General features: G+C 39.9%; 1 protein-coding gene across 7 annotated transcripts in view; it reads right to left on the bottom strand.

The window, feature by feature from the left end:
* The window catches only part of LOC143293555 (uncharacterized), a 116965-nt gene that overhangs the window by 1722 nt on the left and 87743 nt on the right, over window positions 1-27500 (bottom strand). Inside the window, exons 7-8 of one of the 7 annotated variants that reach the window (XM_076604508.1) lie at window positions 2891-3035; window positions 845-973 (exon numbers count right to left, since the gene is read on the bottom strand). In XM_076604508.1, the coding sequence (XP_076460623.1) occupies window positions 2893-3035 (143 nt within the window). In that variant the 3' untranslated portion in view covers window positions 845-973; window positions 2891-2892. Of the gene's footprint in view, window positions 974-2890; window positions 3036-6327; window positions 8244-14669; window positions 15885-19118; window positions 19686-20495; window positions 23467-24297; window positions 25125-27500 lie in introns of those variants that run through there. The other 6 variants (XM_076604493.1, XM_076604491.1, XM_076604510.1 and 3 more) reach the window with 6 other exon arrangements.

Here is a 27500-nt window from a genome sequence, read left to right as displayed (position 1 = left end):
GATCAGGAGAAACAAAATATCTAACGTAGTCATGTTTACAGGCAAACTGACATCAACGACTACCTGAATGGTTTCGAAATGAGATTAACAGAGTATGATATTTAAAACAATGGAAATCAGCAAATACTGCTCTTAAACAACCAAGGTCCAAACCACCCTGCAGGGTATAGTCTCAGTAATATGAATACTGACATCACCCTAGAGTAAGAATAAGAAATATTGACATTTCGCCAATGATTGGGAAGAAAAAAAGGCTGTACAACTGTTCAATTAATCTGCATCACAAGGTTTCAGTTTCAGTTTCTCACGGTTGTACAACTGTTCAATTAATCTGCATCACAAGGTTTCAGTTTCAGTTTCTCAAGGAGGCATCACTGCATTCAGACGAATCCTTATACCTTACAGCACATCCCTTGGGCAGATGCCTGACCAGCAGCATAACCACCAACATGCTTAGTCAGGCCTGGAGTGCAAGCAAATACATATGTGTACCTATCAGAGTGGACTCCTACAGAGTTTTATCAGAGAACAACCCTTTTGTTGCTGTGGGTTCTTTTTCAGTGCGCAAAGTTTGTGCTGCACCCGAGACCTCAGTTTATCGTCTCATCCAAATAACTAGACGCTCAGTTTGATTTTTCTAGTCAAACTTGAGAGAAAAGACATGTGCATGAACTGAACCCAGACCATCACAGACACTGTATTGGCAGATGAGTGTCTTGACCATTCTGCCACCTTTCTCTGAAAGGAATCATCACAAGGAATTACTGATAATTTGCGGGCCAGTTCCAGTCATTGCCTAAGGCATCATCTATGACAGATGAGGTCTGATCAGACTGGTGGCCAGGGTTGATCTGATGACTCAGAGATGAGATGTGCAGTCTGGCCTTTTCCTTGGCTGTGGCTGATGTCACCTTCTTCCACAGGACCACCCGGATGTCTGCGCGCCGCGATCCTGACACCTGCTGGGTGAAATCTGGATGGAGAGAACAAAGGGAAAGAAATCAGTTAACTGTGTAATGCACTGAAAACAGAGTACAGCTGCCTACATGGTGGAGTAAAAACGGTCATACATATAAAAGCCCACACATGTACATACAAGTGAATATGGGAGTTGCCGCTCACGAACGAAGAAGGATTGATGTACTGTAAAAAGAGAAGATTTAAGAAAACTGATTATGTGACTGGCTGAATGACTGACTGATGCAGCATGAACAGAAAGAAGTTAATTAACTGATTATGTGAGTGACTGAAAAGAAATGATCTAACTTATTGTGTGATTGACTGACTGACTGATGCAGTGTAAAGGGAAATTAACTGCTTGTGTGGTTGACTGAACGATTGACTGATGCAGTGTAAAGAAAAAGTAATTTAGTGGTTCCATGACTAACTGAATGGTTGACTAATTGACCTCCAAAAGAAATAAATCAACTGATTGTGTGACTGACTGAATGACTGACTGACTGATGCAAACTAATCTTTAATGCTCAAGAAGGAAAATATTTTTTTTCCAAACCTGGTCCTATAATTTGTCCTTACAACACAAACATCAGAATGAAACACTTTTTAAATCATAGAGCACTGTCATTTATACTGCATTCAAGAGTTTTGAATTTACCGTTTTGCTGCTCTTAACAGTTTTTCAATTTTATGCATGATTTTATAAAAATAGATCTGTATAATGCTTCTTTTTTTTTTGCCCCCTTTTACAATACACAATAGTTCTGCATATATCATAACCCATACAAAAATATAATCACCAAGGCTGGATTTGGGGGTGGGGTGGGGGTGTTAATTTTAATGGCATGTTCTTATTGTCAAGGCTTTATTATTTTTCTTCTTAACTGTTTCATTTTGAGAACCTTGATAAGGTATTTTGCATTAGCTGAGTATGGCCACCATTGGCATTGCGACCATGTGGTGACATAAATGTCATCATTTTTTCCTTTCCTCATCATTTCCCTCTTATCTTGAACTATGTGCACTTGATGCCATTTATCTAAAATAACAATACTCACAGAAACCGTTCATGAAACTAGAACAGACCCAGACTTGTAACTGTAAACAGTCAGAACAGTAATGATGACACAGGGGGGAAAACAGAAGAGAGACAAAAAATCAACAACAAAAAACAAAAAAAATGTATGAATGGGGAAAATAATTATGAGGAGAACAAACAAGGGGAACAAAGAAGAAAAACGTGGAAACAAAAAAGAGAGAGAGAGAGAGAATAACAAAAAAAACCAAAGAAAGCATGTGAAACACTTAGAAAAAAAGAAAAGAAAAAGAAAAATGGAGATCATCCAGGACATATGGAAGGAATATCAAAGCCAAGCTAATGATATCAATGTTTGAGTAATAATGTTTTAGATTAAGATTTCTCTCCTCTTTCAGTCTTTTACTCTGAAAGTGTCACACAGACATAGACATACACACACACATACACACAAGGACAGACAGAGGTGGACAGACAGACAGGCAGACTGATGGAATCAGACAGACAGACAGACAGACACACACACACACACACACACACACACACACACACACACGCACACACACACACACAGATTATGAGCAAGACACCTTGTTAAATAGTTGTAAAGACTCTAAATAGGCAGAAGCAGCTAAAAAGACACAGGCAGACAAAAAATGGATAAAACAGAACGCTGAATAGCTTGGTTCTAATTAAGAAAAAAAAAGAGTTCCAAATACCTAAACACAGGTCATAGTATAAAACCAGAGAGACTCACACTGACAGAGAGAGAGAGAGAGGGGTGGGGGATGGGGGTGGAGGGGTGACAGAACGGCTGGGTTAGTAGGTCCCCGTTAAAAACATCACACCAGCATATCCTGTCCTGAAACATGTCAAGACCCTTGCACCTGCTCTGACCTTTAGTTAAGCACATCCGGGTCATGGAGAATAAAGCCCCCCACTGAAGCTCTGGGTCTCCCTCGAGTGGTAGCGGAGGAGATCTTGCTCCACATGGCCTGTCGCACCTCTGACCTCTTTGCTCTGGATATGTGCACGCTCAGCTCTGCCACACATACACTCCGTCCATTATTCACTTCATCATTTGGGAGGCTAACATGCTCAGTCCACGCTTCTTTAGCTTTATTCCCTCTTCAGGGCGAGGGCTGGATGTAAAAAAAGCATGTTACTTGCTTATCTATTACCCTCGATAATAAAGATTTTGTCTTTTTTGTCTTTGTCTTGTCTGTTCATACACTTGGTCCATTAAGTTAGTTAACAATGTTGAGGCTAACAATGCTAAGTCCACTGTTAACTTGGTCCATTTCTAACTTAATGATTTTGAGGTCAACATTTTAAGTCCACCATTCATACGTTTGGTTTGTTATTTAAAAAAATAATTTTGAGGTCCACATTCTGAGTCAACTATTCATACATTCAGTCTATTATTAAGTAATTTTGAGGTTTATATTCTAAGTCCACCGTTCATACCTTTGGTCTATTATTTAGTTAAATAATTTTTAGGTCAACATTTTAATACCACTGTTCATACACCAGGTCTTTCATTTATTTAAAATCTTTGATGTTAATGTTCTAAACATTCATACACTTGGTCTATCATTTAGTTAAAAGAATGTGATGTCAACATGTACGGTCTGCCGTTCATGTGTTTGGTCAATCAATTAGTTGGGTAATTTAAGGTTAACATTATAAGTCCACCATTCAAAAATTTGGTTTATTAATTTTGAGGTCTACATTCTGAATCAACTGTTCATACATTTGGTCTATTATTTAGTGAAGTAATTTTGAGGTCCACATTCTAAGTCCACCGTTCATACATTTGATCTATTATTTAGTCAGATAACTTTGAAGTCAACATTTTAAGACCACTGTTCATGCACTTGGTCTATTATTCATTTTTAAAATGTGAGGTTAACATTTACAGTCTACCATTCACACACTTGGTCTATCATGTAGTTAAGTAATTTGAGGTGAACATTATCAGTCCACCATTGATACATCTGGTCTATCATTTAGTTAAACAACTTTGAGGTTAACATTTTAAGTCCACTGTTCATACATGTGGTCGATTATTAATTTTAGCTGATGATTTTTAAGTCCACATTCTAAGTCCACGGTTCATACATTTGGTCTGTTATTCACTTGATAATCTTAAGGTTAACATGTGATGCATATTGTTGCTTGGTCCATAATTCATTTCATCATTTTGAGGATAACGTCATCGTTCTATTATTCAGGTTATGATTTTGAGGTAAGCATTCTAGGCCCCTGTCAGGTGGTCCATTCTTCACATCGTAATTGTGAGGTTACCATGTTAAGCCCACTGTTATATGGTCTACCATTCATCATTTACTTCATTTTTAGGTCAACATTTTAAGTCCACAGTTAATACACTTGGTCTATTATTTAGTTAATAATTTTAAGGTTAATACTAGCACCTGGTCTGTCTTTTAGTTAATAATAGGTTAACTTAGCACCTGGTCTATCTGTTAGTTGAAAATTCAGAGGTTAACATTAAAACCTAGTCTATTATCTTGAGGGCTAGTTAGAGGGCTAGTTTGTTGGGAGGTGGAAGGGGAATAAGAAAAGGAATGGAGTGAGTTCAATCTGGTATTTTGAATTATGCACGTTTATTTTTGAATGTGTGTAAATGTTTTATGTTTCAAGTGTAGCTAAAAGACACTTATTCATGTTTTATGGACAATCAAATCTGTATCTTATATATATATATATATATATATATATTACTACAAAGTATTTTTTACTTCAAGACCACATAATATCTGGTGTCCTTCAATATGACTAACACATATAATGTTACTGTTACTGTTATTGTTATTATCATCATTATTATTATTATCATTGTTAACATCTAATGATATACTGTTGTTTTGAATATCTGTTGATGATTTGCATGTGTTTGGATGGCTTTCCATTTCTTCATTCTGTCTCAAAATTCTGAAAGGCAGAGTGAAAAATTCTGAAAGGCAGAGTAAATGAAAACAACTGATGTTATGGCAACAGGACACAGGTTCATTGAATCAAAGAAACACAACATGATAGATTCCATGGGTGGGAGTATTTACGTGTTACACAGATTTCCGTCTTGTTATTTTGGTGACTTTCTTCCCCCTTTTAAAATATAATTTTTTTTTTAACTTTGTTTGGGTAATAAGACACACACTTCCTTTATCATAATCAGCCTCAGACCCCGGCTGCGAACTTTTCAGGATTACAAAAATCAGCCACTCATGCCCATGTAACTTGAAGAGATGAAGACCAACATACAGGAAGATGGACAGACACTTAATGGTCAAACTGACAAAGAAACAGACACCAGAGAATCTCACATAGTAAATTATAGTTTTATTCAACCACAATCCCAAATTCCAACAGCAGTTTTATATATCATACATTGAAGCTGTATGCATACATACCCTAAAAGGAAAAGAATTAAGAAATGCGATAAGAAATATGATGTAATGGTGACCTGGGCACACACACACACACACACACACAGAAGTAGAGAGAGAGATGGGGAGAGAGAGAGAGAGAGAGAGAGAGAGAGAGCTGGTTATTCATTTCTACAAAATTTACCAGACTGCCTAGGCCAGATGACTCACTGAAAAAAAAAAAAAAAAAAAAAGGAAATGTCACCAGCAACTACACAAGGCTGTATTTCTCCCAGTGATCCATGTCAGTGTTCAGTGGGTTACAGAAATAAAAACTTACCCAGAATACCTGTTCCCCCCCCCCCCCCCCCCAACTCTCCCCGAAAATGAAGTATGGCTACCTAAACAGCAAGGTAACAACTGTCACTGCTGAAGTAAAAGCACACATGTACATATAAGTGAATAATGGAGTTGCAGCCCATGAAGAAGTAGAAAAAAAAGAAGATTCTGCGGAACAAAATACTGAAGGTAATGCAACCTCACAAGGAACAAGTCCAGATAAAGAATGGTCACTGAAGTTCTGAGCAAAAGGCTCAGTCACTGTTATCTGTCAGGGGAAACCCATCACTGATATTCTGACCAAAAGGCTCAGTCACTGTTATCTGTCAGGGGACACCCATCACTGATGATCAGACCAAAAGGCTCAGTCACTGTTATCTTAGTCAGGGGACACCCATCACTGATGTTCTGACCAAAAGGCTCAGTCACTGTTATCTCAGTCAGGGGACACCCATCATTGATATTCTGACCAAAAGGCTCAGTCACTGTTATCTCAGTCAGGGGACACCCATCACTGATGATCAGACCAAAAGGCTCAGTCACTGTTATCTTAGTCAGGGGACACCCATCACTGATGTTCTGACCAAAAGGCTCAGTCACTGTTATCTTAGTCAGGGGACACCCATCATAGATGTTCTGACCAAAAGGCTCAGTCACTGTTATCTGTCAGGGGACACCCATCATAGATGTTCTGACCAAAAGGCTCAGTCACTGTTATCTTAGTCAGGGGACACCCATCACTGATGTTCTGACCAAAAGGCTCAGTCACTGTTATCTTAGTCAGGGGACACCCATCACAAATGAGAATACCTGTATGCAGCAGTAAAGGAGTTAAAACTACCACTGTGATTTCAATCTCCGACAGACACACACACACTCACAGCCTCAAATACACACAACTCTGATTCAAGCACTAACAAGTAAAATGAAGTAATATATCACTGAAAATCCTTCACCAACTTTAAAAAAAATACACTGGGTATAGCAATGGATGGGCATTTGTCCTGTTTCTCCAAACTTACTATTCAACTCCCCCCTCCTCTCCAACTGTTTAAACGATAACATCCAAATTAATATGAAAATCAATACCTTAACAAAATGTCTACAATCAAAGTATGGGTGACGGGACATTAAAAAATGTGCTTCCTTGCACTGGGTATGGTCATGAACTTAAAGTCAACCAGATTTACTTCCCTCCATATTCATTCTTCTCTCTACCTTTCTACTAACTATAACTTATACTATTTCGTTTGTTCTCTTTCTCTCTTGCTACTGTGCAAATTTGTGTGAATTAGTCATACACACTATACCCCCTTCAGAAGGGGCCATGGCCTATACTGATCAAACTTTTTTAGTTCGAGTTCGAGTACTAACTATAACTAACTAATAACACAGACAGGAGTGTTTGGTGCCAATTTTTGTTTGGTTGTTTTTTCATGAGAAGTGAGACTGCTATTCCACATGCAGCAAACACAAAACACAAAAGTAAAGAACCCATGGCTACAAATGGCCACACTCTGCAGTTTTAACTTCATGCAACCTAAGTCAGGCACCCATTCACACCTGGGTGGAATGAGTAAAATCTGTGTGAAGTGCCTTTCCCTAGAACACAACACCATGCCAAAGTGGGGCCTCGAACCCTGATCACTGGATCAGAAGTCCAACAACTTCCCAACTCTGCCCCCATACTTTGGGATAATGGAATGTAGTATTAAATGAAAAATAAAAAAACAATAAAAAAAGCGCTATCAAAACACTTCACAAAGCACTGTACTATAGGAAATGCATCACTGGAATGGCTGCTCATTGTGGAGCACCTGATCAGGTAGCAAAAATGATGATGGTATCATTGGAACAGCTGCTCATATCAGAACACCAGGCCAGATGACAACAGATTGGAACAGATGCTCATTTTGAGAAAACCTGATCAGATGGCAATATGATGATGGTATCGATGGAACAGCTGCTCATTGCAGAACACCAGGCCAGATGGCATGATGACGACGGTGTCATTGGAACAGCTGTTCACTGAACACCTGATCAGGTGGCATGATGACGATGGCGTCATTTGAATGGCTGCTCATTGTGGAACATCTGGTCAGGTGGAATAATGATGATGGTGTCACTGGAATGGCTGCTCACTGCAGAACACCTGACGAGGTGGCATGACGACGATGGCATGATTGGAACGGCTGCTCTGACCAGGTGGCATGATGACAATGACATCACTGGAATGGCTGCTCAATCCGGAACACATGATCAGATGGCATGATGACTGGGTCATTGGAATGGCTGCTCATTGAACACCTGTTCAGGCATGATGATGGTGTTGTCTCCCCCTTCGGTCAGGGCCTGAGCAGGGTCAGAGGAGGGGGGGTTGTGGAACGAGGCGGACGTGTCTGGTGGGCAGGAGGGTGAAGCGTACACACGCCCTGTGGCGAAGCACGTTGCCGAGGAAATCTTGTTCCGCAAGGCGGCGCGCACCATTCCCCTGGACTCCCCTGACCACTGGCAGCTGAAGTCTGCAAACACAGGAATCACAGGTCTGCTTGAGGCCCAGACCCTTCATGGTGTTCCCTCTTTCTGCTCGTCTGAGATGTTGATTTTATTGAAAAGTAAACTTATACAGACCAAACTCTGAGTGCTTTACAAACAATGCGTCATTTGTACAACGGGCTGTCTTAACCTGGGTCTTGATTTGATTGATAAGGAAACTTACAGAGACCAAGCTCTGAGTGCTTTGCAAACACAGAGTCATTTGTACAACGGGCTGCCTTAACCTGGGTAGAGCCAACTGACAGCTGCTTTTAGGAGCTCATCGTTGGTTTCTTGTGTCATTCAGCCAGGCTTACATCACATACACACACCCCCACACAAACACACATACAATAGAGAGGATTTTAATATGAAATTTTGCCATGGGCAACTCTTACTGCCATCAGTTCTTTTTCATGTGCGCTAAGTACATGCTATGCATGTGACCTCATTAAACAACCAAATGACTAGTGTTCAGACCACCACTCAAGGCTAGTGGAGGGGGAGAAAATTCTGGCAAGTATGGGATTTGATTCCATACATCACATTCACAGACATGTCACCTCCAAGCCACCACTCCACTGCCAGGGCAAACCAACTTTGCTGTGTGTGAAATATATCATCGAAGTAAAAATGCCAACTGATTTTTGCTCTACCACATCTGACCTGCCCAGACCTAATCCCCATCTCTATTTTTCAAATATGTTTTCAAATTAATTTCTTGACTTTTTTTCACAGAGAGAGAGAGACAGAGACAGAGAGAGAGAGAGAAGAAAAGAAGATAGACATCAAATTAGTTTCAAGTTAAGTTCTACCACCTGAACTGTCTTCATTTTTGTTTTGAGATGTGTGCTTTTTATATTGTGTGTGTGTGTGTGTGTGTGTGTGTGTGTGTGTGTGTGTGTGTGTGTGTGTGTGTGTGTGTGTGTGTGTGTGTGTGCGTGCGTGCGTGCGTGCGCATATGTGCGTGTATGTGTTTGCAAATGAGCTTTTCAATAACTTACTATAGCAACAATGGTATTGATACACGAGAAAAAGCATCGAGCTTTTGGTAACTAAAGCCCAGGATCTCTCTCTCTCTCTTGAGAGAGATAGACAGACTGACTGAAAGAGACTTGCAGAGAGAGACATAGGAAAAAAGGTGTCCATTCAACAATATACTCACTTAGTCACAAAGATTATTTGAAAATGTATATATATATTTTTATTCATTGTATTTAGAAAATAATAAAAATAAAAATTACTGGTTTATACTTTTTCCAAATTTATTACAAGAATCAAACTTAAATGAAATGAAATAAAACCAGATAGAGGCATGACATGCTATTTAGGATATTCAAAAGGTAGCATTGCGCTTTTGGTAACTAACGCCCAGCACCTCTGCTTTTAATTTGTCTTCATCACCTTGGATTTTAAAAAGAAAAATTCACAATGAGTCGTTAGTGCAAAGGGTGCCCATGCCCAGAATTCTTGAGGTCATGTTCATGGGTAAAGGTGAAACTTTTCTGCCTCCTCTTGATCTCCCAGGTCAACATAATCAGACATGTCAACCTTACAAAACATAATTCCCCTTGGAATACACAACACCTACTTGAATTAAGATTTTGGTGTCATGGAAATAAATGTACAAAATATACATCAGCATTCTTGAACACGAAATGTGGATGATGAAAGTAATGGTCATACACCTTGTATAAAAATGGTACTTTGAAGTTACATAGGTCCATATGCTTTCAAGTCAAAGTGGAGAAATCTCAAATTACATGTATCTATATGATTTCAAGTAAAAAAAATAAAATAAAATAAAATAAAAATCTCACACAGCAATGCCTAATCACACTGTCAAACAGAGCAATGACTGATCAAATTTTGTCAAACAAAGCAATGCCTGGTCACACTTTGTTGAACCTTTGTCAAGCACAGTCATTTCAACACTCTTTACTCTAAAACATCCAAGCTGAATGATATGAACCCCACAGGCTGATCTGACTTTGATCAGTGTTGTCCAGTCCACATCTGTTACTCTTGTTCACATTTGGACCAGCTGTTCTCTTTCAATCCCATAAGTTCCCACTCACTGTCAACCAGCCCCTGTGATTACCGAACGTCTTCTAACCAGAATCCATCACAACCAAGGACATGACAATCAGAATCAAGTGTAACCTGTTTACAAGGCGGGGCAAAGACAAAGGCAAATAGATGATGACTATAAGGCAACAAGAAGATAGTTGTGTATTTATATTTTAAACATGACAGAAACAGCCAGTCAGCATATTGTCTGTTTCCTCAAGTCATTGTTAGCTCCGTAATGATTTAAAACTGTTTTCATCCAACTCTGTTACGCTTCAGTTCATCCCTTGCTTCTTGTCTAGCATTCAGCCTGACTTTTAGTAAAGTTTTAACACCATTTCTTATGACCAGCACTAAATCAAGTTTCAAGAATTTTAGGGGAATCAGTGTTTTGAAGAGTGGTAAAAATTTAAAACAACCAAAGTTGGGTGAATCAGTGTTCTGAAGTATGGTAAAAATTAAAAAAAACCAACTGAAGTTCTTGAAAGTATGCATCATAGGTATGGAAATGCATCATAGGCCTCAGTCGCAGGGGGCAAGCCCTGCTGATGGTTTCCAAGGGTTCCAGAGGTCTCTGGAAGCTGTGATGGCAGCAAAGGGTCCAACTGCCTCCGGAGCACAGGAGCACGACAAGTAGCTGATGAGATCTTGTTTCGGAGAGCGGAGCGAACTGAGCCTTCAGAGTGAGGACTGTTTCGGGTGCAAAACACTGAAATCACACAAACACCCTGGCTGGTCAGTGGATTGTGCAACGCTTTCACTGCTGGCTGAAATCTATTTGGGCTTTGATTCCATCTCTCTCTTTTTTTTCCCACTCCATTTTAAGTTAATTTTTCACATAAACCAGGGGAGGGCTCTCAAGACCTGATCGCACTAGTGCTTTGGATTTATGTGAAATCAGACATCTGCTTTTTTTTTTTCTCTTTTTTCCCCAGCAACTGTGGTGTAGTGTATATGGATCAGTCCACACACTTCGACAACTTCCTGAAATAGAAACATGAACTACTGAGGCAGCTTAAGTACAACTGCTACTTTCTGTGTGGTGGAGGAATTTTGCATAATGTCCCGTCACATTGGATCAGTCCACATGCTTTGACATCTTCTTGAAACAGAGACACAAACTATTGGGGCCGCTTAAGTACAATGACTATTTTTTGTGTGGAGGAGGAGGAATTTTGTATAATGTCCCATCACACCTCCTGGTGATTTTCTACTTTTTGTGTACTTCTAAGTGATGTAACTGATTTTGCTGAACTGAAGTACTGCAGTCCCAAGAGGAAGGAGTCTGAATACAGATCGATGACTGGCATCCTGAGCTGTGGGGTCAGTTTTATCTCAGCAAGGTGACGGGCGCAACAGCTGAGTGGTTAAAGCGTAGGACTTTCAATCTGAGGGTCCCAGGTTCGAACCTCGGTAACAGCGCCTGGTGGGTAAAGGGTGGAGATTTTTCCAAACTCCCAGGTCAACATATGTGCAGACCTGCTTGTGCCTGAACCCCCTTTGTGTGTATATGCAAACAGAAGATCAAATACGCACATTAAAAGATCCTGTAATCCATGTCCGCGTTTGGTGGGTTATGGAAACAAGAACATACCCAGCATGCACGCCCGAAAGTGGATTATGGCAGCCTACATGGCGGGGTAAAAATGGTCCTGCATGTAAAAGCCCACTCGTATACATATGAGTGAACATGGGAGTTGCAGCCCACGAACGCAGAGATCTCAGTGAGGTGACAGCACTTCACTGATGAGCATGCTCGCACACAGAAGTCAGGGGTTGACTAGAAGTGTGTGTGAGTGTTTGTGTGTGGGAGGGGAGAGCAACGGCTTGTTTGTGTGTGGTATGTTGTACTTGAATGCATGTATGTGTATGTACTTTCAGTGCAAAAAACACATGTGTATGTACTTTCAGTGTAAAAAAAACAAACAAACAAAAAAACAACAACACGAGCTCAAGGTATGAGTGTCAGTCTGCATTCTAAAATTATCATTCAATGCTGGTTGTATCATATCATTCTTCTGACCACATTCTGCATGTGTATGAGTGAGTGAGTGACTGAGTGAGTGTTTGTGAGTGTGTGTGCGTGCGTGCGTGCATGTGTGCGTGCGTGTGTGGTGTGGTGTGTGTGTGTGTGTGTGCATGTTTGTGTGCGTGTGTGTGGTGTGTGTGTTTTCTATGTGTACATGTTCCATTGCCTGTCTGCTGGTTGTTGTTTTCTGTTTTATTGTTTCACTATTAGTTACTGGCTGAACTGACGTGGCTGTGAAAACACACACTGCTAAATGAAGGTTTCCATGCACCTTCACACAATTCTCTCTATTCATTCACCCATGGTTTGTATCACTTTCATGATCAGTTTTGAGCACCAGTCTCTAGACAGCTGGCTGCCAATGAAGATGGGAAGCCTTGAGGAAAAGGGAGCAGAGCTTCTGAATGCATTTTTGTAACCCTTTCACTTGACCATCAGAAACGTCATCACAGGATTCAGAGTCATGCATATACTGCCTCATCCTCTTTCTTGACCCTTACATGTCCTGTGTCCCACACCCACCACAGCTCTCAGCTTACACAGAGCTTTGTTTCTGCATTTTCCTTACCCAAACAGAGACAGATACACTGATGTAACAGCTGAGCTTAACTCTTTCACCGCCAAGCTCGCATTTATGCACAGGTGTGATAGAGGAACCATGTCACTGAAAGGTGACAATTCATTGGTCTGTTATCCATGAACCTACTGCCCTTGATGTTCGGTGGTAGGATAGGCCATATTTTCTAAACATCGCAGGGGGAATCCCCAGCTATTCTTAGCCACTGTTTTTCCTGTGTTTATACGACAAGGGAATTTTGTACTCTAATTTGACTGGCGGTGAATGGGTTAAGTCCAGTCTGCTTTCCTCAACTTCTCTCTTTTCTTTATTAAGCATTGGACATCTCTCTCTCTCTCTCACTAAATAGAGAGACAGACAGACAGAAAGACAGAGACAGACCTAAAGAGACAGGCGGAGAGAAACATAGGAAGAAAGATGTCCATTCTGGAATACATTCACACAGTCATGATGATTAAATGTTACTTTAAAACACACACACACACACACACACACACACACAAGAAACAAAACAAAAGCAAACAGACCAATCAAAAAACCCACCACAGATGAATACAGCATAAAAATTACTGGTTTGAATTATCCCAAGTTTATTTCATGAATCAAAGTAAAATAAATGAAATAAAGACAGATGGAAGCATGACATGCTATTTAGGATATCCAAAGGTCATTTTGAACTGTTCTAATAAGCACACCTTTGATAAGTGTATTTTTGACCAGCAATTGATAGCAATGTTAAACCAAGGAAATGACTCTTGAAAAATACAATGAAAAGCACACACACACACACACACACACACACTCTCTCTCTCTCTCTCTCACACACTTTGAAAAGCAATTGATTGCAATGTTAAACCAAGAAAATGACTCAGAAAAATACAATGTAAGCACACACACACACACACACACACACACACACACACACATGTAACAGGAAAGTAAAGATAAAATCAAGTCATAAATCTTTCAGCACAACTACCTAAAAGGACCAATTGTCTCAGGAACATTAAATGAATATAAAACTAATGTGCAGGAATTCAAACTTCAACAATATTAAAAAAACAAAACGAAACACACACACATTGGTTAGTACCTCCAGCCACTCTCTAAATAACACAGAGAGACAGACAGACAGACAGACAGACAGACAGACAAAGAGAACAAGAAGACTAATTCTTATTTGTCTATGCCATCAGCCTTTAGAAACAGGCCATAGTACAAAATCAAAGTGTAGGCAAAACATGAAATGGAAACTATGATAATGACACAATCATACCTTCGTACAGATGTCAAATATCAAAGTGTACACACTATCTTTTTGATACCTGAATTACAGTCACTTATCCAAAATGCAACAAATCAATATATAACTGATCATTTTGAATCAAGTACTTAGCTCTGGTTTCATTATAACATGGGCATACATGAACAAACTGATGTCTGTCTTCCATTAATGATCTGACAGTCAGAACAAAGGAAATTGGTGTTTTCCTTGACACATTCTTCAGCTGAAGAAAGAACCATTTCTTGGCAAAACCCCAGTTCTAAGTTTTATTCGTCCGTCTTGGAAACACCTTATGTTCAGAAATTCAAAGTATGATTCACTCAAAGACAAAGAGAGAGAGAGAGAGACAGATAGAGAGAGAGAGAGAGAGTGAACAGAGACAGAGAAAGACAAAGTGAATGAGAGAGAGAGGAGGGGGGGGGGGGGGGGGGGGGGGCGGCGGGGGGACTCCTGCATATTTGATGCAAAACTCCAAGCTCATACAAATATTTTAGTTTTGTTGCTTTCATCAGAGAAAAACAACAACAAACTATTCAGTAAAAGATGTCAAGACAGCTTTTAAATTTACACAGTTAAGCATGGTTTGTACAGTTGTTTTTTGCTGTTGTTTTTTTTGGGTGGGAGGGTGGGGGTGTGGGGTGGGGGGGAGGGAAGAGATCTGAGATCATGTAATACAACTTGACAAAAATATATATGATGCTTAAAATACATATGATTATAAATACATGATTAAAAATATACTGCTTTTGAACTGAAGTGAAATGAACACAATATAAAAATTCAGACCCCAACAACTATAATAAAAGATACTCCCAAAAGACTGATACATCTGCATGTTCAAAAATTTTTTGTTGTCATGGTCAACCAGGAGTCTGAATACAAAATCACCACACTTCTGCTTGTCCCAGTGTATCAAAGGTCATTGTCCTTTTCAACAGAGCCAAGTCAACACAGCAAGATGAAGCAACAGAAATATGTGTCTGTGACAAAAGGACACATGTTGTTGCACACATACTAAACTGTCTTTCCAAACACCGACTCAAATTCCATTGACTGTTAACCAACAGAATGTTGCTGTTGCACACATACTAAACTGTCTTTCCAAACACCGACTCAAATTCCATTGACTGTTAACCAATAGAATGTTGATGTTGCACACATACTGAACTGTCTTTCCAAACACAGACTCAAATTCCATTGACTGTTAACCAACAGAATGTTGCTGTTGCACACATACTGAACAGTTTTTCCAAACACCGACTCAAATTCCATTGACTGTTAACCAACAGAATGTTGCTGTTGCACACATACTGAACAGTTTTTTCAAACACCGACTCAAATTCCATTGACTGTTAACCAACAGAATGTTGATGTTGCACACATACTGAACTGTCTTTCCAAGCACAGACTCAAATTCCATTGACTGTTAACCAACAGAATGTTGATGTTGCACACATACTGAACTGTCTTTCCAAACACAGACTCAAATTCCATTTGCTGTTAACCAGCAGAGGATCTGGCAGAGGATCATGCTCATCAATAATACATAGGGCCAGGCTGTGTTACATCTTGTCTGAGTTTGCCGAAGTAAGTGGCTGATGAGATCTTATTCCAAAGCACCTGCCGGCAATTAGCGCGGGATGCAGGTGAGTTCGCCTCACAGAAATCTGCAAAGAAAAGCAGAGTACGGATCGTACGGGAATTCAAGCTTAAAGAAAAGAAAAGAAAGCAAGCCAAAAAGCATATGTGCATTGTACAATTACTGCATTATATATTTGCAGCTACAGGATACTATGGATGTTTGTTGACAAATATTACAATTCTATCATTCATCGCTTCATGATGGGCAAAAGAAAAGAAAGAAAGCCAAAAAGCATATCTCCATTGTACAATTATTGCATTATATATTTGCAGCTACAGGATACTATGGATGTTTGTTGACAAATATTACAATTCTATCATTCATCGCTTCATTATGGGCAAAAGAAAAGAAAGAAAGCCAAAAAGCATATCTCCATTGTACAATTATTGCATTATATATTTGCAGCTAAAGGATACTATGGATGTTTGTTGACAAATATTACAATTCTATCATTGATCGCTTCATGATGGGCAGTCAGCAACAAATACACAAATGTAATCTGTTTGAACTTAAACTTTACCATCAACTGAGTTGGTATTTTTGCAGTAAGGAGACTTAATTTCCCTCAACAATGGCCCAGCTAACTGAAAAGTTTTCATATTTTTCAGACCTCAACAAAAAACACTGGGAACTGGTTTGTTGAAGACAAAAATAGCAGGCAGTACATTGTTTTCACCAAGGAATGTACACTCAGTGAAATTTGGCATGTATGCAAATTCTGCCAGATGAGAGAAAGCGAGACAGAGACTAACAGACATTAAGAGACAGAAACGGACATGCAGACAGTGAGGGAGAGGGGAAGGACAGGATAGATGTAAACTAGCAGTTAGAAAAAACCCAAACAAATATCAATTCATTTCTAGTGTGTGTATGTTTGTGTGTGTGTGTGTGTGTGCGTATATGTGTGTGTGTGTGTGTGTGCACGCATGAACACACATGCATGTGCATGTCAAGAGCTTGCAACTGAATGTCATGTGTACTGCTCATCAGTTTAGACAACAACAAAAAAAAGAAAAAAAAAAGAAAAAAAAAGAAAAAAGAGCAGATGCCTGACCTTCACAGACTTACAGACCCAGAGTACCGGTCAGGCCCTGGGAGCAAGCTCCAAGTTATGGCCATGTAACAAGATCCAACAGTCTTGCTGTAACAATCCTCCAAGGAACTGCTGACGGAGGGGCTCGGAGGGGGAGACAGAAAAAAAGGTCTGACTGACACCATTGTAGAATGGACACGAAAACCAACTGCAAAGACCCAGGTTTTGACACATGACCGACAGACCTGGATGAATCTGGTGAACAGTTCTAAAGTGTGGTGCCGCACTGATTGTTCTTAGAGTTGAGGGAACAGAAGTTTAAAAACATTAATCACACCCCCCTCTCTCTCTCACCTTTTTCTGTCTGGTCACACACACACACACAAACACACACACATGGAAACACACACTCACACGCACATTATACATACACAGGGAGACACACATCCACACACACACAACATACACACGCATGCATGCATGTGCATGAAAGCATATATGTCTGTGTTGAACAGACCCAGCAATGTGAAGGCAGTATAAGCAAAGGAAGTAAGAGGCTCTACTACAGAGACCAGTAAAGGTAAATGCAAAGTATATTGTGATGAACTATAACACATTATATGAAGCCTCTCACAAGCATTTTTTTTACCAGATAAATGAATACAGTATTCAGTCCAATGCAGTATCTAAATTTACAACTTTCTCAAAATTTAAATGACTCAGATGAATATATTATATGTCCTTGAAAAATCAAAAGAAATTTTACATACATTTATTCAAAGAAATTTTACTTACATTTATTCCATCAAACACATGATCATTGCACTTCATCAGACTTTCATTATAAAACTCAGGATTTAAAAACCAGTATGTTGATATGAACAAAATCATCAACCTTAAAGTGACTCATTAATCAGAAAAAGCTAACATGTATGTACATATCAAATACTACATTCCTAACTATTACAACACATATTCTTCTTTTTTAATTCTTTTTTTTTTAATTAAAAATTTAAAAAAAATCTTTATTGTAGGATCACAAGAAAGCAACAATCTGTACCAGATCCAGAGGGAATACCCCCCCCACCCTTTTTTTTTTAGGAACACAAGAAAGCACCACAATATGTACTAGATTCAATGCAATTACCCCCCAACCCAATCATCCTCAGATCCCCCATTTACAACCACAATCCAGATTATCAGCCGCGATCTCAGCAACTGGCAGTCCACAGGGAACTACCAATGTTTGGACAGAGGTCACACGCCAGAGGAAATCTTCTTTTAAAACAACAAACAGCATATATTTCTCCAATATTGAAAGGAGGCAGGCAGTGAAGTGATGCCAAGAGAAAAAGAGACAGACAGACAGAGACAGACAAAGAGACAGAGAGAGAGAGAGACAGAGAGAGAGAGACATGCAGAGACAGACAGAGTAAAATCCTGGATTATTATGATAATGTTATTACTATATATTTGTTTCACTGTTACATCACCCTTCAGTATATCCTTTTATTTTGTACTTAACTGACTGAACATTTGATTGCATTCTGACACTGATAATTTTCCAGTGATCATGATTCGAGGGTTCCCAGAGACTCGGAGAAACAAAATTCCCAACCTTTTCCCAACCAGCATAACCCAATGCACTAGCCACCTATATAATTATATAACTTGTCCTTCAGTCCTACCTGGTGCACCTGCTGAAAGAGAGGGATCGAGGGAGAAAGGAGTGGACCTGGACTTTGGAAGAGCCAAACTGATGGCCTAACCTCAGATTCTGAATAAAGTGCGTGTATTTCATGTGCTCAAACAGTGACTGACATGGTGGCTGCTTTCATCTTCAGTTTGAACACTCCCCCATCCCTTCACAGTCCCCCTCTCCCAAACTCCCCAATCCCTTCCCCCTTTCCATTAACCAGTCTACTCTCTCATGTCTCCCATTCACAGTCCTTTTTCTGTGAACCTACAAGCATGACCATTCACCCAGCAGCTCATTTTATTTTATTTTCATTGAAGCTGTTGCATGAACAGCAATTTTGGCCATCTCCATTTTCAAAGTGACAATGAAGGTTCTGGAATTCTACTCTTGTTCTCACTGGTTTATTGTCTACTCACAATATGGTGATTCAGACATGTATGTATTGATTCATTTCAGCACACACACACACCATCATACAATGGGTCCAGAGATTTGGGGGGGGGGGGTGGGGGGGAGACTGGACGTGGGGTGGGGGTATATCAAGAAAAAACAATAACAAAAAACAAACCAGCTTACAGTGCACTGGAGGGGCATTAGGTGGAGAAGTCATCAGTCACACTACCAATAAAATAAATCACAACACCCTACCCACCACATAGTGGCACATGACCTCAGCGGCTGATGTTGAAAATTGCTGGGACTCATACAAAACACCTTGAATGTTGCTGTATCTTGAGCTCATATCTAAATCTATCCCCCAGCTCTTATATTAGATTGTGAGACTCCGACAGCCAAATAACAAATGGAGATCTGTCAGAACCAAAATGTAAACTTATCCCCCAGTTCTTGTGTTGGGTTGTGAGACTTGCACAGTCAAATAACAAGAGTCTTCCCACAACACACGTGTAGCAAAGGTGATCCCTCACTTCATGGTCTAGAATATCTGGGTCCTTGGAAGTTCTGGTGCAGGAGAAATGTACGTCTGGTAAGAGTTTCGTATTTTTTCTTGGCTTTTGAGTTCGCTGCTGAGATCATCCACCACAGCGCCTTCTGTATGAACCTTCTCTTCTCGCTTGCATGCAACGTACAGAAATCTGCAAGGGAAGAAAGGAGACAAATGCAGTTGTTTTTTTGGATTCTTTCACCAAACAGAGCAGCACAATCTTTTAATCATTTTTAATCCTATGAGCAACAGACCTCTATAAATTGTCATACCTCTAATAGTTCTGTTTACCAAATATGAACAGCTATGAACATGGAACATAATAATTTGTCATTACTCTGACAGCTCTATTTACAATGTGTGAACAATTGTGAACAGAACAGTAAAGTGTGTCATACCTCTGAAAACTGAGTTTACAATAAAATCATCATATGAAAAGCTGTGAAGACACAACACTAAAATGTGTCTACCTCTGATAGGCCAGTTTATATATGAACAGTTTTGTTCTTGTTGTTTTGGATTGTTTATGTTGTAAGTACTGATTACTGTGTACAGTCGGCACAATGTACATACTTGAAGATGAGTTATGGCATATACATTCACACATTGTTTCCTGAGTAATTTTTGTTTTAGTGTGTATGTGTGCATGTATTCATGTGTGTGTGTGTGTGTGTGTGTGTGTGCTTCTGTGCATGTGTGAGAGAGCATTCGCCAGAGAAAGAGAGGGAAAGCAAGAGAGAAAGGGGAGAGATGGATGAGGGGAGGGGAGGGAGAGACAAACAGAAACAAAGAAACAGAGAGTGAGAGGTAGAATGAGATAACATGACAAAGAGAGACAGAAAGAGAGAGTGTATGTGTACATATCAGAGAAAGAAAAAAGAGAGATAAGAGAAAGAGAGAGAGAGAGAGAGAGAGAGAGAGAGAGAGAGAGAGTTAGAGAGAGAATTAAAATAAAGGAACACATCACTATGAAGTTCATTCTAGACTGTCATCTTTTATTGACAGCAGCATAACTAACATTTGAAAAACAAAACAAAAAAGAAACATACAATACTGTTCTGGCACATTTAAAACTGCCGTTCTAAAACACATAATAAAAAGTGACAACTTTCAGCAACTTGTTTCTGTCTGGCTAGCTTCCTTTCTGTCTTGATTTTTTGTTGTTGTTATCAATGCTTTGATGGAAGTTTATTTCTTCATTTTCTTCACTTCTGAAATTACCACTGCTACCTACTGATTGAATCCAATGATAAACAGACTCCACTGACAAATTCTCACTATCTGCTCACTGACCATACTGTTATCAGTTAACATTTTCTACATATCAACAAAACATATTCTGCTAGTCCCAACAACAATTCTACTTATCAGCACAGTCCTATATTATATTCTACCAATCAGTACACTGTTATCATATTCTGCCAATCAGCACTCTGGTACCATACTCAACCAGTCAACTTTCTCTGTCAATCAGCACAATTCTACCACATTATTATTCCACCAATCAGTACACTCTTTCCATCCATACCCAACCAATCAGCTTTCTCTGCAAACCACCACAGTCCAATATTTCACCAATCAGTACACCACTCATCACATATTCTACCAATCAGTACTCTTGTACCATACTCCAACAGTCAGCTTTCTCTACCAGTTGAAGCAGTCCCACTATGTTCCATCAAGTTTTCCATTAGAAAGTAAGGTCTTTAACCTCAACTCATATATACAATTGTCAGTTATTCACATTCATTTTTTATCTGAATGAAGATCAGACAGCATGTATTTTATCAAACATCTTGATCATACTGTTGTCAATAGAGTAAATGAATTATCACGTTATAACCATACACACATTCAAGAGTCATACATTGAAGCAATCTGGATAGAAAGCTGTATCTATATTTCTTACACATCAAACCCATTGATTAAAAAAATAGAGAAGTTCTAAAATGCTACTCAAGTCCAATATATAAAAAAGTTATCAGAAAAATGTATTTTAAAAATCAGATTAGTATCATAGAAAACATTTATATGGTTCAAAAACAAACAAAACTAACACACACACACACACACACACACACACACACACACACACACACATTCATGCATGCTTGGAAGAGACAATGGTTGAGTTATTTTGACATATCTTAATTTGACTGAGTGGATTTTTTTTTTTGTCTTACACTTTGATTTTGCAGGTAAGTCTCATTCTCAGCAGGTAGTTTCTTGTTCTACATTTATGATATTTAAATCCCACATTCACTGTTTACACTGTGAGGGAATAAAATTTAAGTGTAAGACTATTTCTACCCTGCTGTTCAAACATTATATTCCATCTTTCAGGAAATTTCAGTTTCAAGGTGTTAAAGTATGCAAAGTGATCCAGACATACTTCAGGGTGTTCCAGTTAGTGTGTGCTTATTTGTATGTATGCATGTGTTTGTACATATGTATGTACAAATGCATGCTCTTACGTTCATTTGTGAGAGTGCCTGAGTTTTTTATTTTAAAAAAATCCTGGTAACTTAAAAATATGATAAAGCTCAGCCTTGATGGAAATCATGCAGTGAGGGGTGCACCCTTGATCACACTGAGATAACAAAGCCAGACTGCCTCCGTCTCCCTCCAAGTCATCCCAACAAAAACAACAATACACCTTGGTTATTCTGTCTGGTGCCTGAATGTCCAGCAGTCTGACCACAACATGAAGACACTGAGACAGGCTCAACAGCTTCCTACAGGCTCCAAAGCTTCCAAAACAACATGCAAACTACCTCCCTCTGCCTGACTAGGAGGACACTGTACTGGTCTAGAGATGGCAGGAGGGAGAGGGGAAGGGAGGGGAAAGGGGGGTGGGGATGGAGGGGGGTGGAGGCAAAAAGATCAGTCCAGACCAGAACCTGAACGAGAAGTTTGACACTTGTCATTTGATACTTGTGGTGTGGGCCCAAAGCCACCGTTCTGAAGCCAGGCGACCCACAACAAGAACACTGCAGCAAGAGAAAGGGAAAATTAAAAAAACTACAAAACATCCTGTTTCTTGTCAGGTAAAAAACAACAACAAAAACCCAACAAAGCAACTCAATCTGTCACAAAGTTTGAAAAACTATGATATGCTCTGTTGTAAAATATTTCACAGGAGGATAAAATATGCATGATTTACAACCTTTGATCTGATCAATAAATTTCTCTACCACAGAAGGAACCTTTGGTGTCCACAAAGGAGGCTACCACAACCATGAACTGAGTTACCATAATTTCAGTCAGCAGTCCTTACAGGCAAGACAAAACTAACTGTGAATCCAATCACTGTTTAAAAATGAGAGGATCTGCCTCAAAGAACAGTCTGAAAGTACCCATGGCCATTACCCTTCCCACAGTTCCATGTAAAGACATGGGCAGGAGTGACTTCTTTTGTGATATTGAAAAGTTTCCAGTGAGGGTCAGGGGCCGCAAAACCATATTGTGTGTCTTAGCATAATATCAAAACAAAGTAAAATAAAGTATAAATAAAGTAGAAGAAAAATTCATTTTTTCGGATTGCCCAAATGCCAGAAGAGATATCTGTATAAAGTGGAAATACTTTCCATCAATACACAAACAGCCCACATCAACCACAATTTTTTTTCCACTGATCATATGTCTTGTTTGGCTTCAGGGCTGAGGAGGGAATTGGGGGTACAGAGCAAAATCCTGCACAGAGGGTGACAGAACATTAGCGGTCCCCCTGGAGCTGCCCTGACTACGTGACAGGGCTCTGCTCTGCGGCAAAGAGCTCAACACAGCCTGCAGATCGCTCACGGCCCTCTGCCCAAGGTGCCCCTCGGCCAGCCCCAAACGCTTCTTTTCCGCGTTATTGGCGGCCGAGATTTTCCACCAGAGGGCGCGTTGGACGTCCCGTTTGGAGCACCCAGCCAGCACGCGACAGAACTCTGAAAGACAAGACAACAGAGCAGATACAGACCCTGCCTCTCCTCACGGCACCGAATACCCCCAGCCTGATATCACTAAGTTATCCATGGATGGGGAGTTCTAGCAACAATGACAATCGTCAGACTGAAAGACAATGACTGGACAGACACACATCATGGGGATCATTTTCTTTGGGGAAACAATCCCCAGATTTTGTATATATATTTTTTTATCAATCATTATGGAAGATTCATACAGCAGTTTGGGCAATATCCATGTCAAAAAGAGACTGACACAATGTTTTCCAATCCAGTGTATAACAAAAAAAATAATTTGACCCCAAAAAATGAATATGGAATTTACTGACAACTAAACCAAATGAACAATGATTTATCCCATAAAATATGCAGTGTTACTCTATTTCTTTCCATCTCTCTCACACACACAATGTATAGATCTTTTGATAAAGGATTAAACAATGTGATCAAAATTAAGGATCTTTTGATTCATTGTAAGAGTTTAGGGATGCTCTCATGAATAGAAGACTTAAAAAAAAAAAGTCCCCTCTCAACAATAATTGATTTCAAAGATGGAGAATATTTTGAGAAATAAAAATCTTCTCAAACAGACTAAAACAGATGCTATGTTGGAAACTGTCCAGGTTGCTTTGTAATAATATTGTTTGACAACTTTTGTAACACACAACAGTTTTGTGATGTGCATGTCTCAGTTGATCAGGGAGCATTTGTGTTTGGACCCCATTAAATTCCTCATCAGGTTCAGTGGTTCACTGACAGAAGCCTGGCAAGTCATACACACATAAATCAGTCCCCCACACCCCTCCTCACCTCTGACAGCCACCCTCTACACACCTGCATGTTTCTTTTAGTCTATGAAGGTAAGACAATTCTGATACTGTATTTCTAAAAAAATCCATTGAAAAAAATGAGGCCATCGCACAACCTAGTTTTTCCGCTTTTGTTTTTCAGTTTCTTTTCTGCCATTTTGACTGTTTAGTTTGTATGTTTCTGACACCCAGTCTTGTATTGATGTTCCTGCTCCAGTCCAATTCTTATGTTAGATCAGGACCTAGAAGAACAACTACATGTTCCTGTTATCTAATCTCTGAAAACTGCTATCATGTCTGGTTTTAAAATGTTAATTAAAAAAAACACAAAAACAACCCAACTCATCCTCACAGTCAATCACTTTCTCACTTAATTTCATTCAAACCTGGTGATAGCACACGTATAATAATCATGTGAGTTTTCAACCCAGGAAATCCTGGACAAAACAGCGACTTTCACACTTTATCACTGAATTCCATTTAAACCTGGTGATGGCAGAGGTATAATTATCACGTTTTCAACCCAGGAAATCCTGGACAAAACAGCAACTTTCACACTTTCTCACTGAATTCCATTTCCACATAGTGATGGCACATGCAAAATCATGTGAGTTTTAACCAGGAATTCATAGAGAGAAAAAAAGGTGACTTTCAAGCATTGTTTTTGCTACAAGTGCCCTGATCGCTACAACAGAACATTCACAGGGTTCTGCTGCTTTGAACAGAGCTGTGCCAAGTGCCGCTTGTGTGCAGAGTTGGCGCTGGCAATTTGCCACCACATGGACCGCTGGGCGTCACGTTTGGAGCAACACGCGACCAGGCGACACCACTCTGCACACAGCCAACACAGCACACACACACCTGTCACAGTGACTCGTGTCCTCGGACAACACTGAGTAACACACACACACCTCGTAACACACATCCTCAGCATGGCCGACCCTAAACACAACACACACACATTTGTCACTTCTTGGACAAGGTGACCTTAAACACAACACACACCTGTCACATCTTAGACAAGGTGACCTTAAACACAACACACACCTGTCACATCTTGGACAAGGTGACCTTAAACTCAACACACATACACACCTGTCACACAGAGCTATAAGACTGGTTCAATCACAGCAGAAATCATACATGTATATGTTTTTAAAATTCCTTTATTCAGACTGCATTTAATAGTTTATCTATCTTAAAACATTTGATTCATTTCTGGCTTCTGATTGTCCACATGCTGTACACCATTGGTTAGGAACAAGCCCTGCATTCTCTCTCTCTCTTTCAGTGGTCAACATCATCACAGGATTTGTAGCTGTGGCAGGCACTGCTGCAGCGAAGACCAGCTTTCAAACAGGTACAGCATTCTGAAATTCAGTTGCTCCTGGAATGGCGTTGTTGGTACCCCTGACTGCCACACACACTTTGTGCCCTAACAATTTTGTAAATGCTGAGCACTTCTGGTAAGATATTTTCTGCGCAAAGCCCTATATACTGAATGAACTCAAATTGGTCTCTGGCAAGTTTGCCCTTGATAATGTCAAGTTCTTCTGCTTCTGACACAACACCTACTAAATTTGGTGGTTCTGCTTCAGTGCGATCAAACTGAGAAACTGGTACAGCCACTTTGTCTCCAACACCAACTGCCCGAAGTGATCTGGTGCAGCGTGCAAACATTCGTTTGGTGTGCTGTTCAAGGCCGTGCCTTGGCTTTCTTCCTTGCACGTTTAACTGGATGTGGGTTCTCAAGTACAATATTATCTGATCTAGGTGTTAGCAGCTGCTCTGCAATGGATGATGGTCTAAAAGCTGTCTGTGGGTCATCTGTGGAAGAGAACTCAGTGTCAAGAGGGTGGCTCAGTTATCAGATGTACATTCTCTATGGAGAACAGAGAAGGGTTTTCCATCGAATGATCTCAACATCCTGGACTGGTGGTGGGTTATCAGCAGATGTGAGTCCTGGAGGCAGCGATGGGTCATGCACACAGAAAGGGCTAAGGTTGTCTGTGCTGTCCTCAAGAAGTTGTTCAAGTTCTTCTTCCTGAACTGCTGGCGAGATTCTGCTGAGAAACTCATCTGGTAACTGCATGTGACCGTAGGCCACATCGAGACATGTTGCCAGTAAGTGCTTGATAGAGAGCCATCTGAATTCCTTCATGGTAGGTGCTGTTCCTGGTCTACTGAACAAAAGGGGCACCATTAAGTCCACTGTACAGATTGTTATCTCACATCCATACCATAAACCTTGAGCAATAGTGATGCGAATGATATTTTAAAACTCATACATGGCATTGCCCATTACATGAAATGGGCACGATATTTGCTCATTTCATGAAATGGGCAATTTCATAGATTGGGTGTAACATATATATATATATATATATATATATGTGTGTGTGTGTGTGTGTGTGTGTGTGTGTGTGTGTGTATGCAAGTATTACTAACCACTTGACTGCTGTTGACAAGTATGCTCATCAGTGAAGGGCTATCACCTTGCTCAGTCAGGTGAGATGGAGATTACTGAGGTGTCAGTCAACTTTCTTTATTTGTACTTCTTCCTCCTGGGATTGCATTACTTTAGTCCGACACAATCCAATACACCACTGATTAGTACACAAACGTAGGAACTGCACTTCATATGAGTCACACTGATCTCAATTCAACAATGTTCAGCAGTCAATGGGTTAATACAAGAAATAAAAAAGAGATTTGTTCAATTAGGATATGGTGTAGTGGTTTTATTTCAGATATTCTTGTTTTGTTTCAGACATAAATGCAAGCTTGAGTTAAGAGGATTACATGGCAAGTGTTCTTGCAATGCCACATGTGACAGCGTCAATGATTATAGCTGCTTCTGTATAGTATCACATTATAATGTATGCAACTGGTTTTGCAGAGCTGCTCAGGCTGCCGTGTTACATCACACACTGATCTGGTTTTCACACATTGTTACAATGTTTTGATTTCATTGGCTATGAACTGCACATCTGCTTCTGAAAGATGTTAGGCCACTGTCACACTGCACAACAATTTAGCTTTAAAATCTTGTACGTACTGGTCTGGCTGGATCTGGGATATGTACCAATTTCTTTGAGATGTTCAGACTCCCCAAAACAAAGTATGGCTGCCTAATTGACAGAACCCTGAGAAGAGAGTATGGAGGCCTAAAACTGTCAGAGATATGAAAGACCATTCATAGATACA

Source organism: Babylonia areolata, chromosome 19 (assembly GCF_041734735.1).
Source record: "Babylonia areolata isolate BAREFJ2019XMU chromosome 19, ASM4173473v1, whole genome shotgun sequence".
Lineage (NCBI taxonomy): Eukaryota > Metazoa > Mollusca > Gastropoda > Neogastropoda > Buccinidae > Babylonia > Babylonia areolata.
The sequence above is the reverse complement of the archived record's forward strand: the minus strand, read 5'-3'. Positions and strand labels throughout refer to the sequence as shown.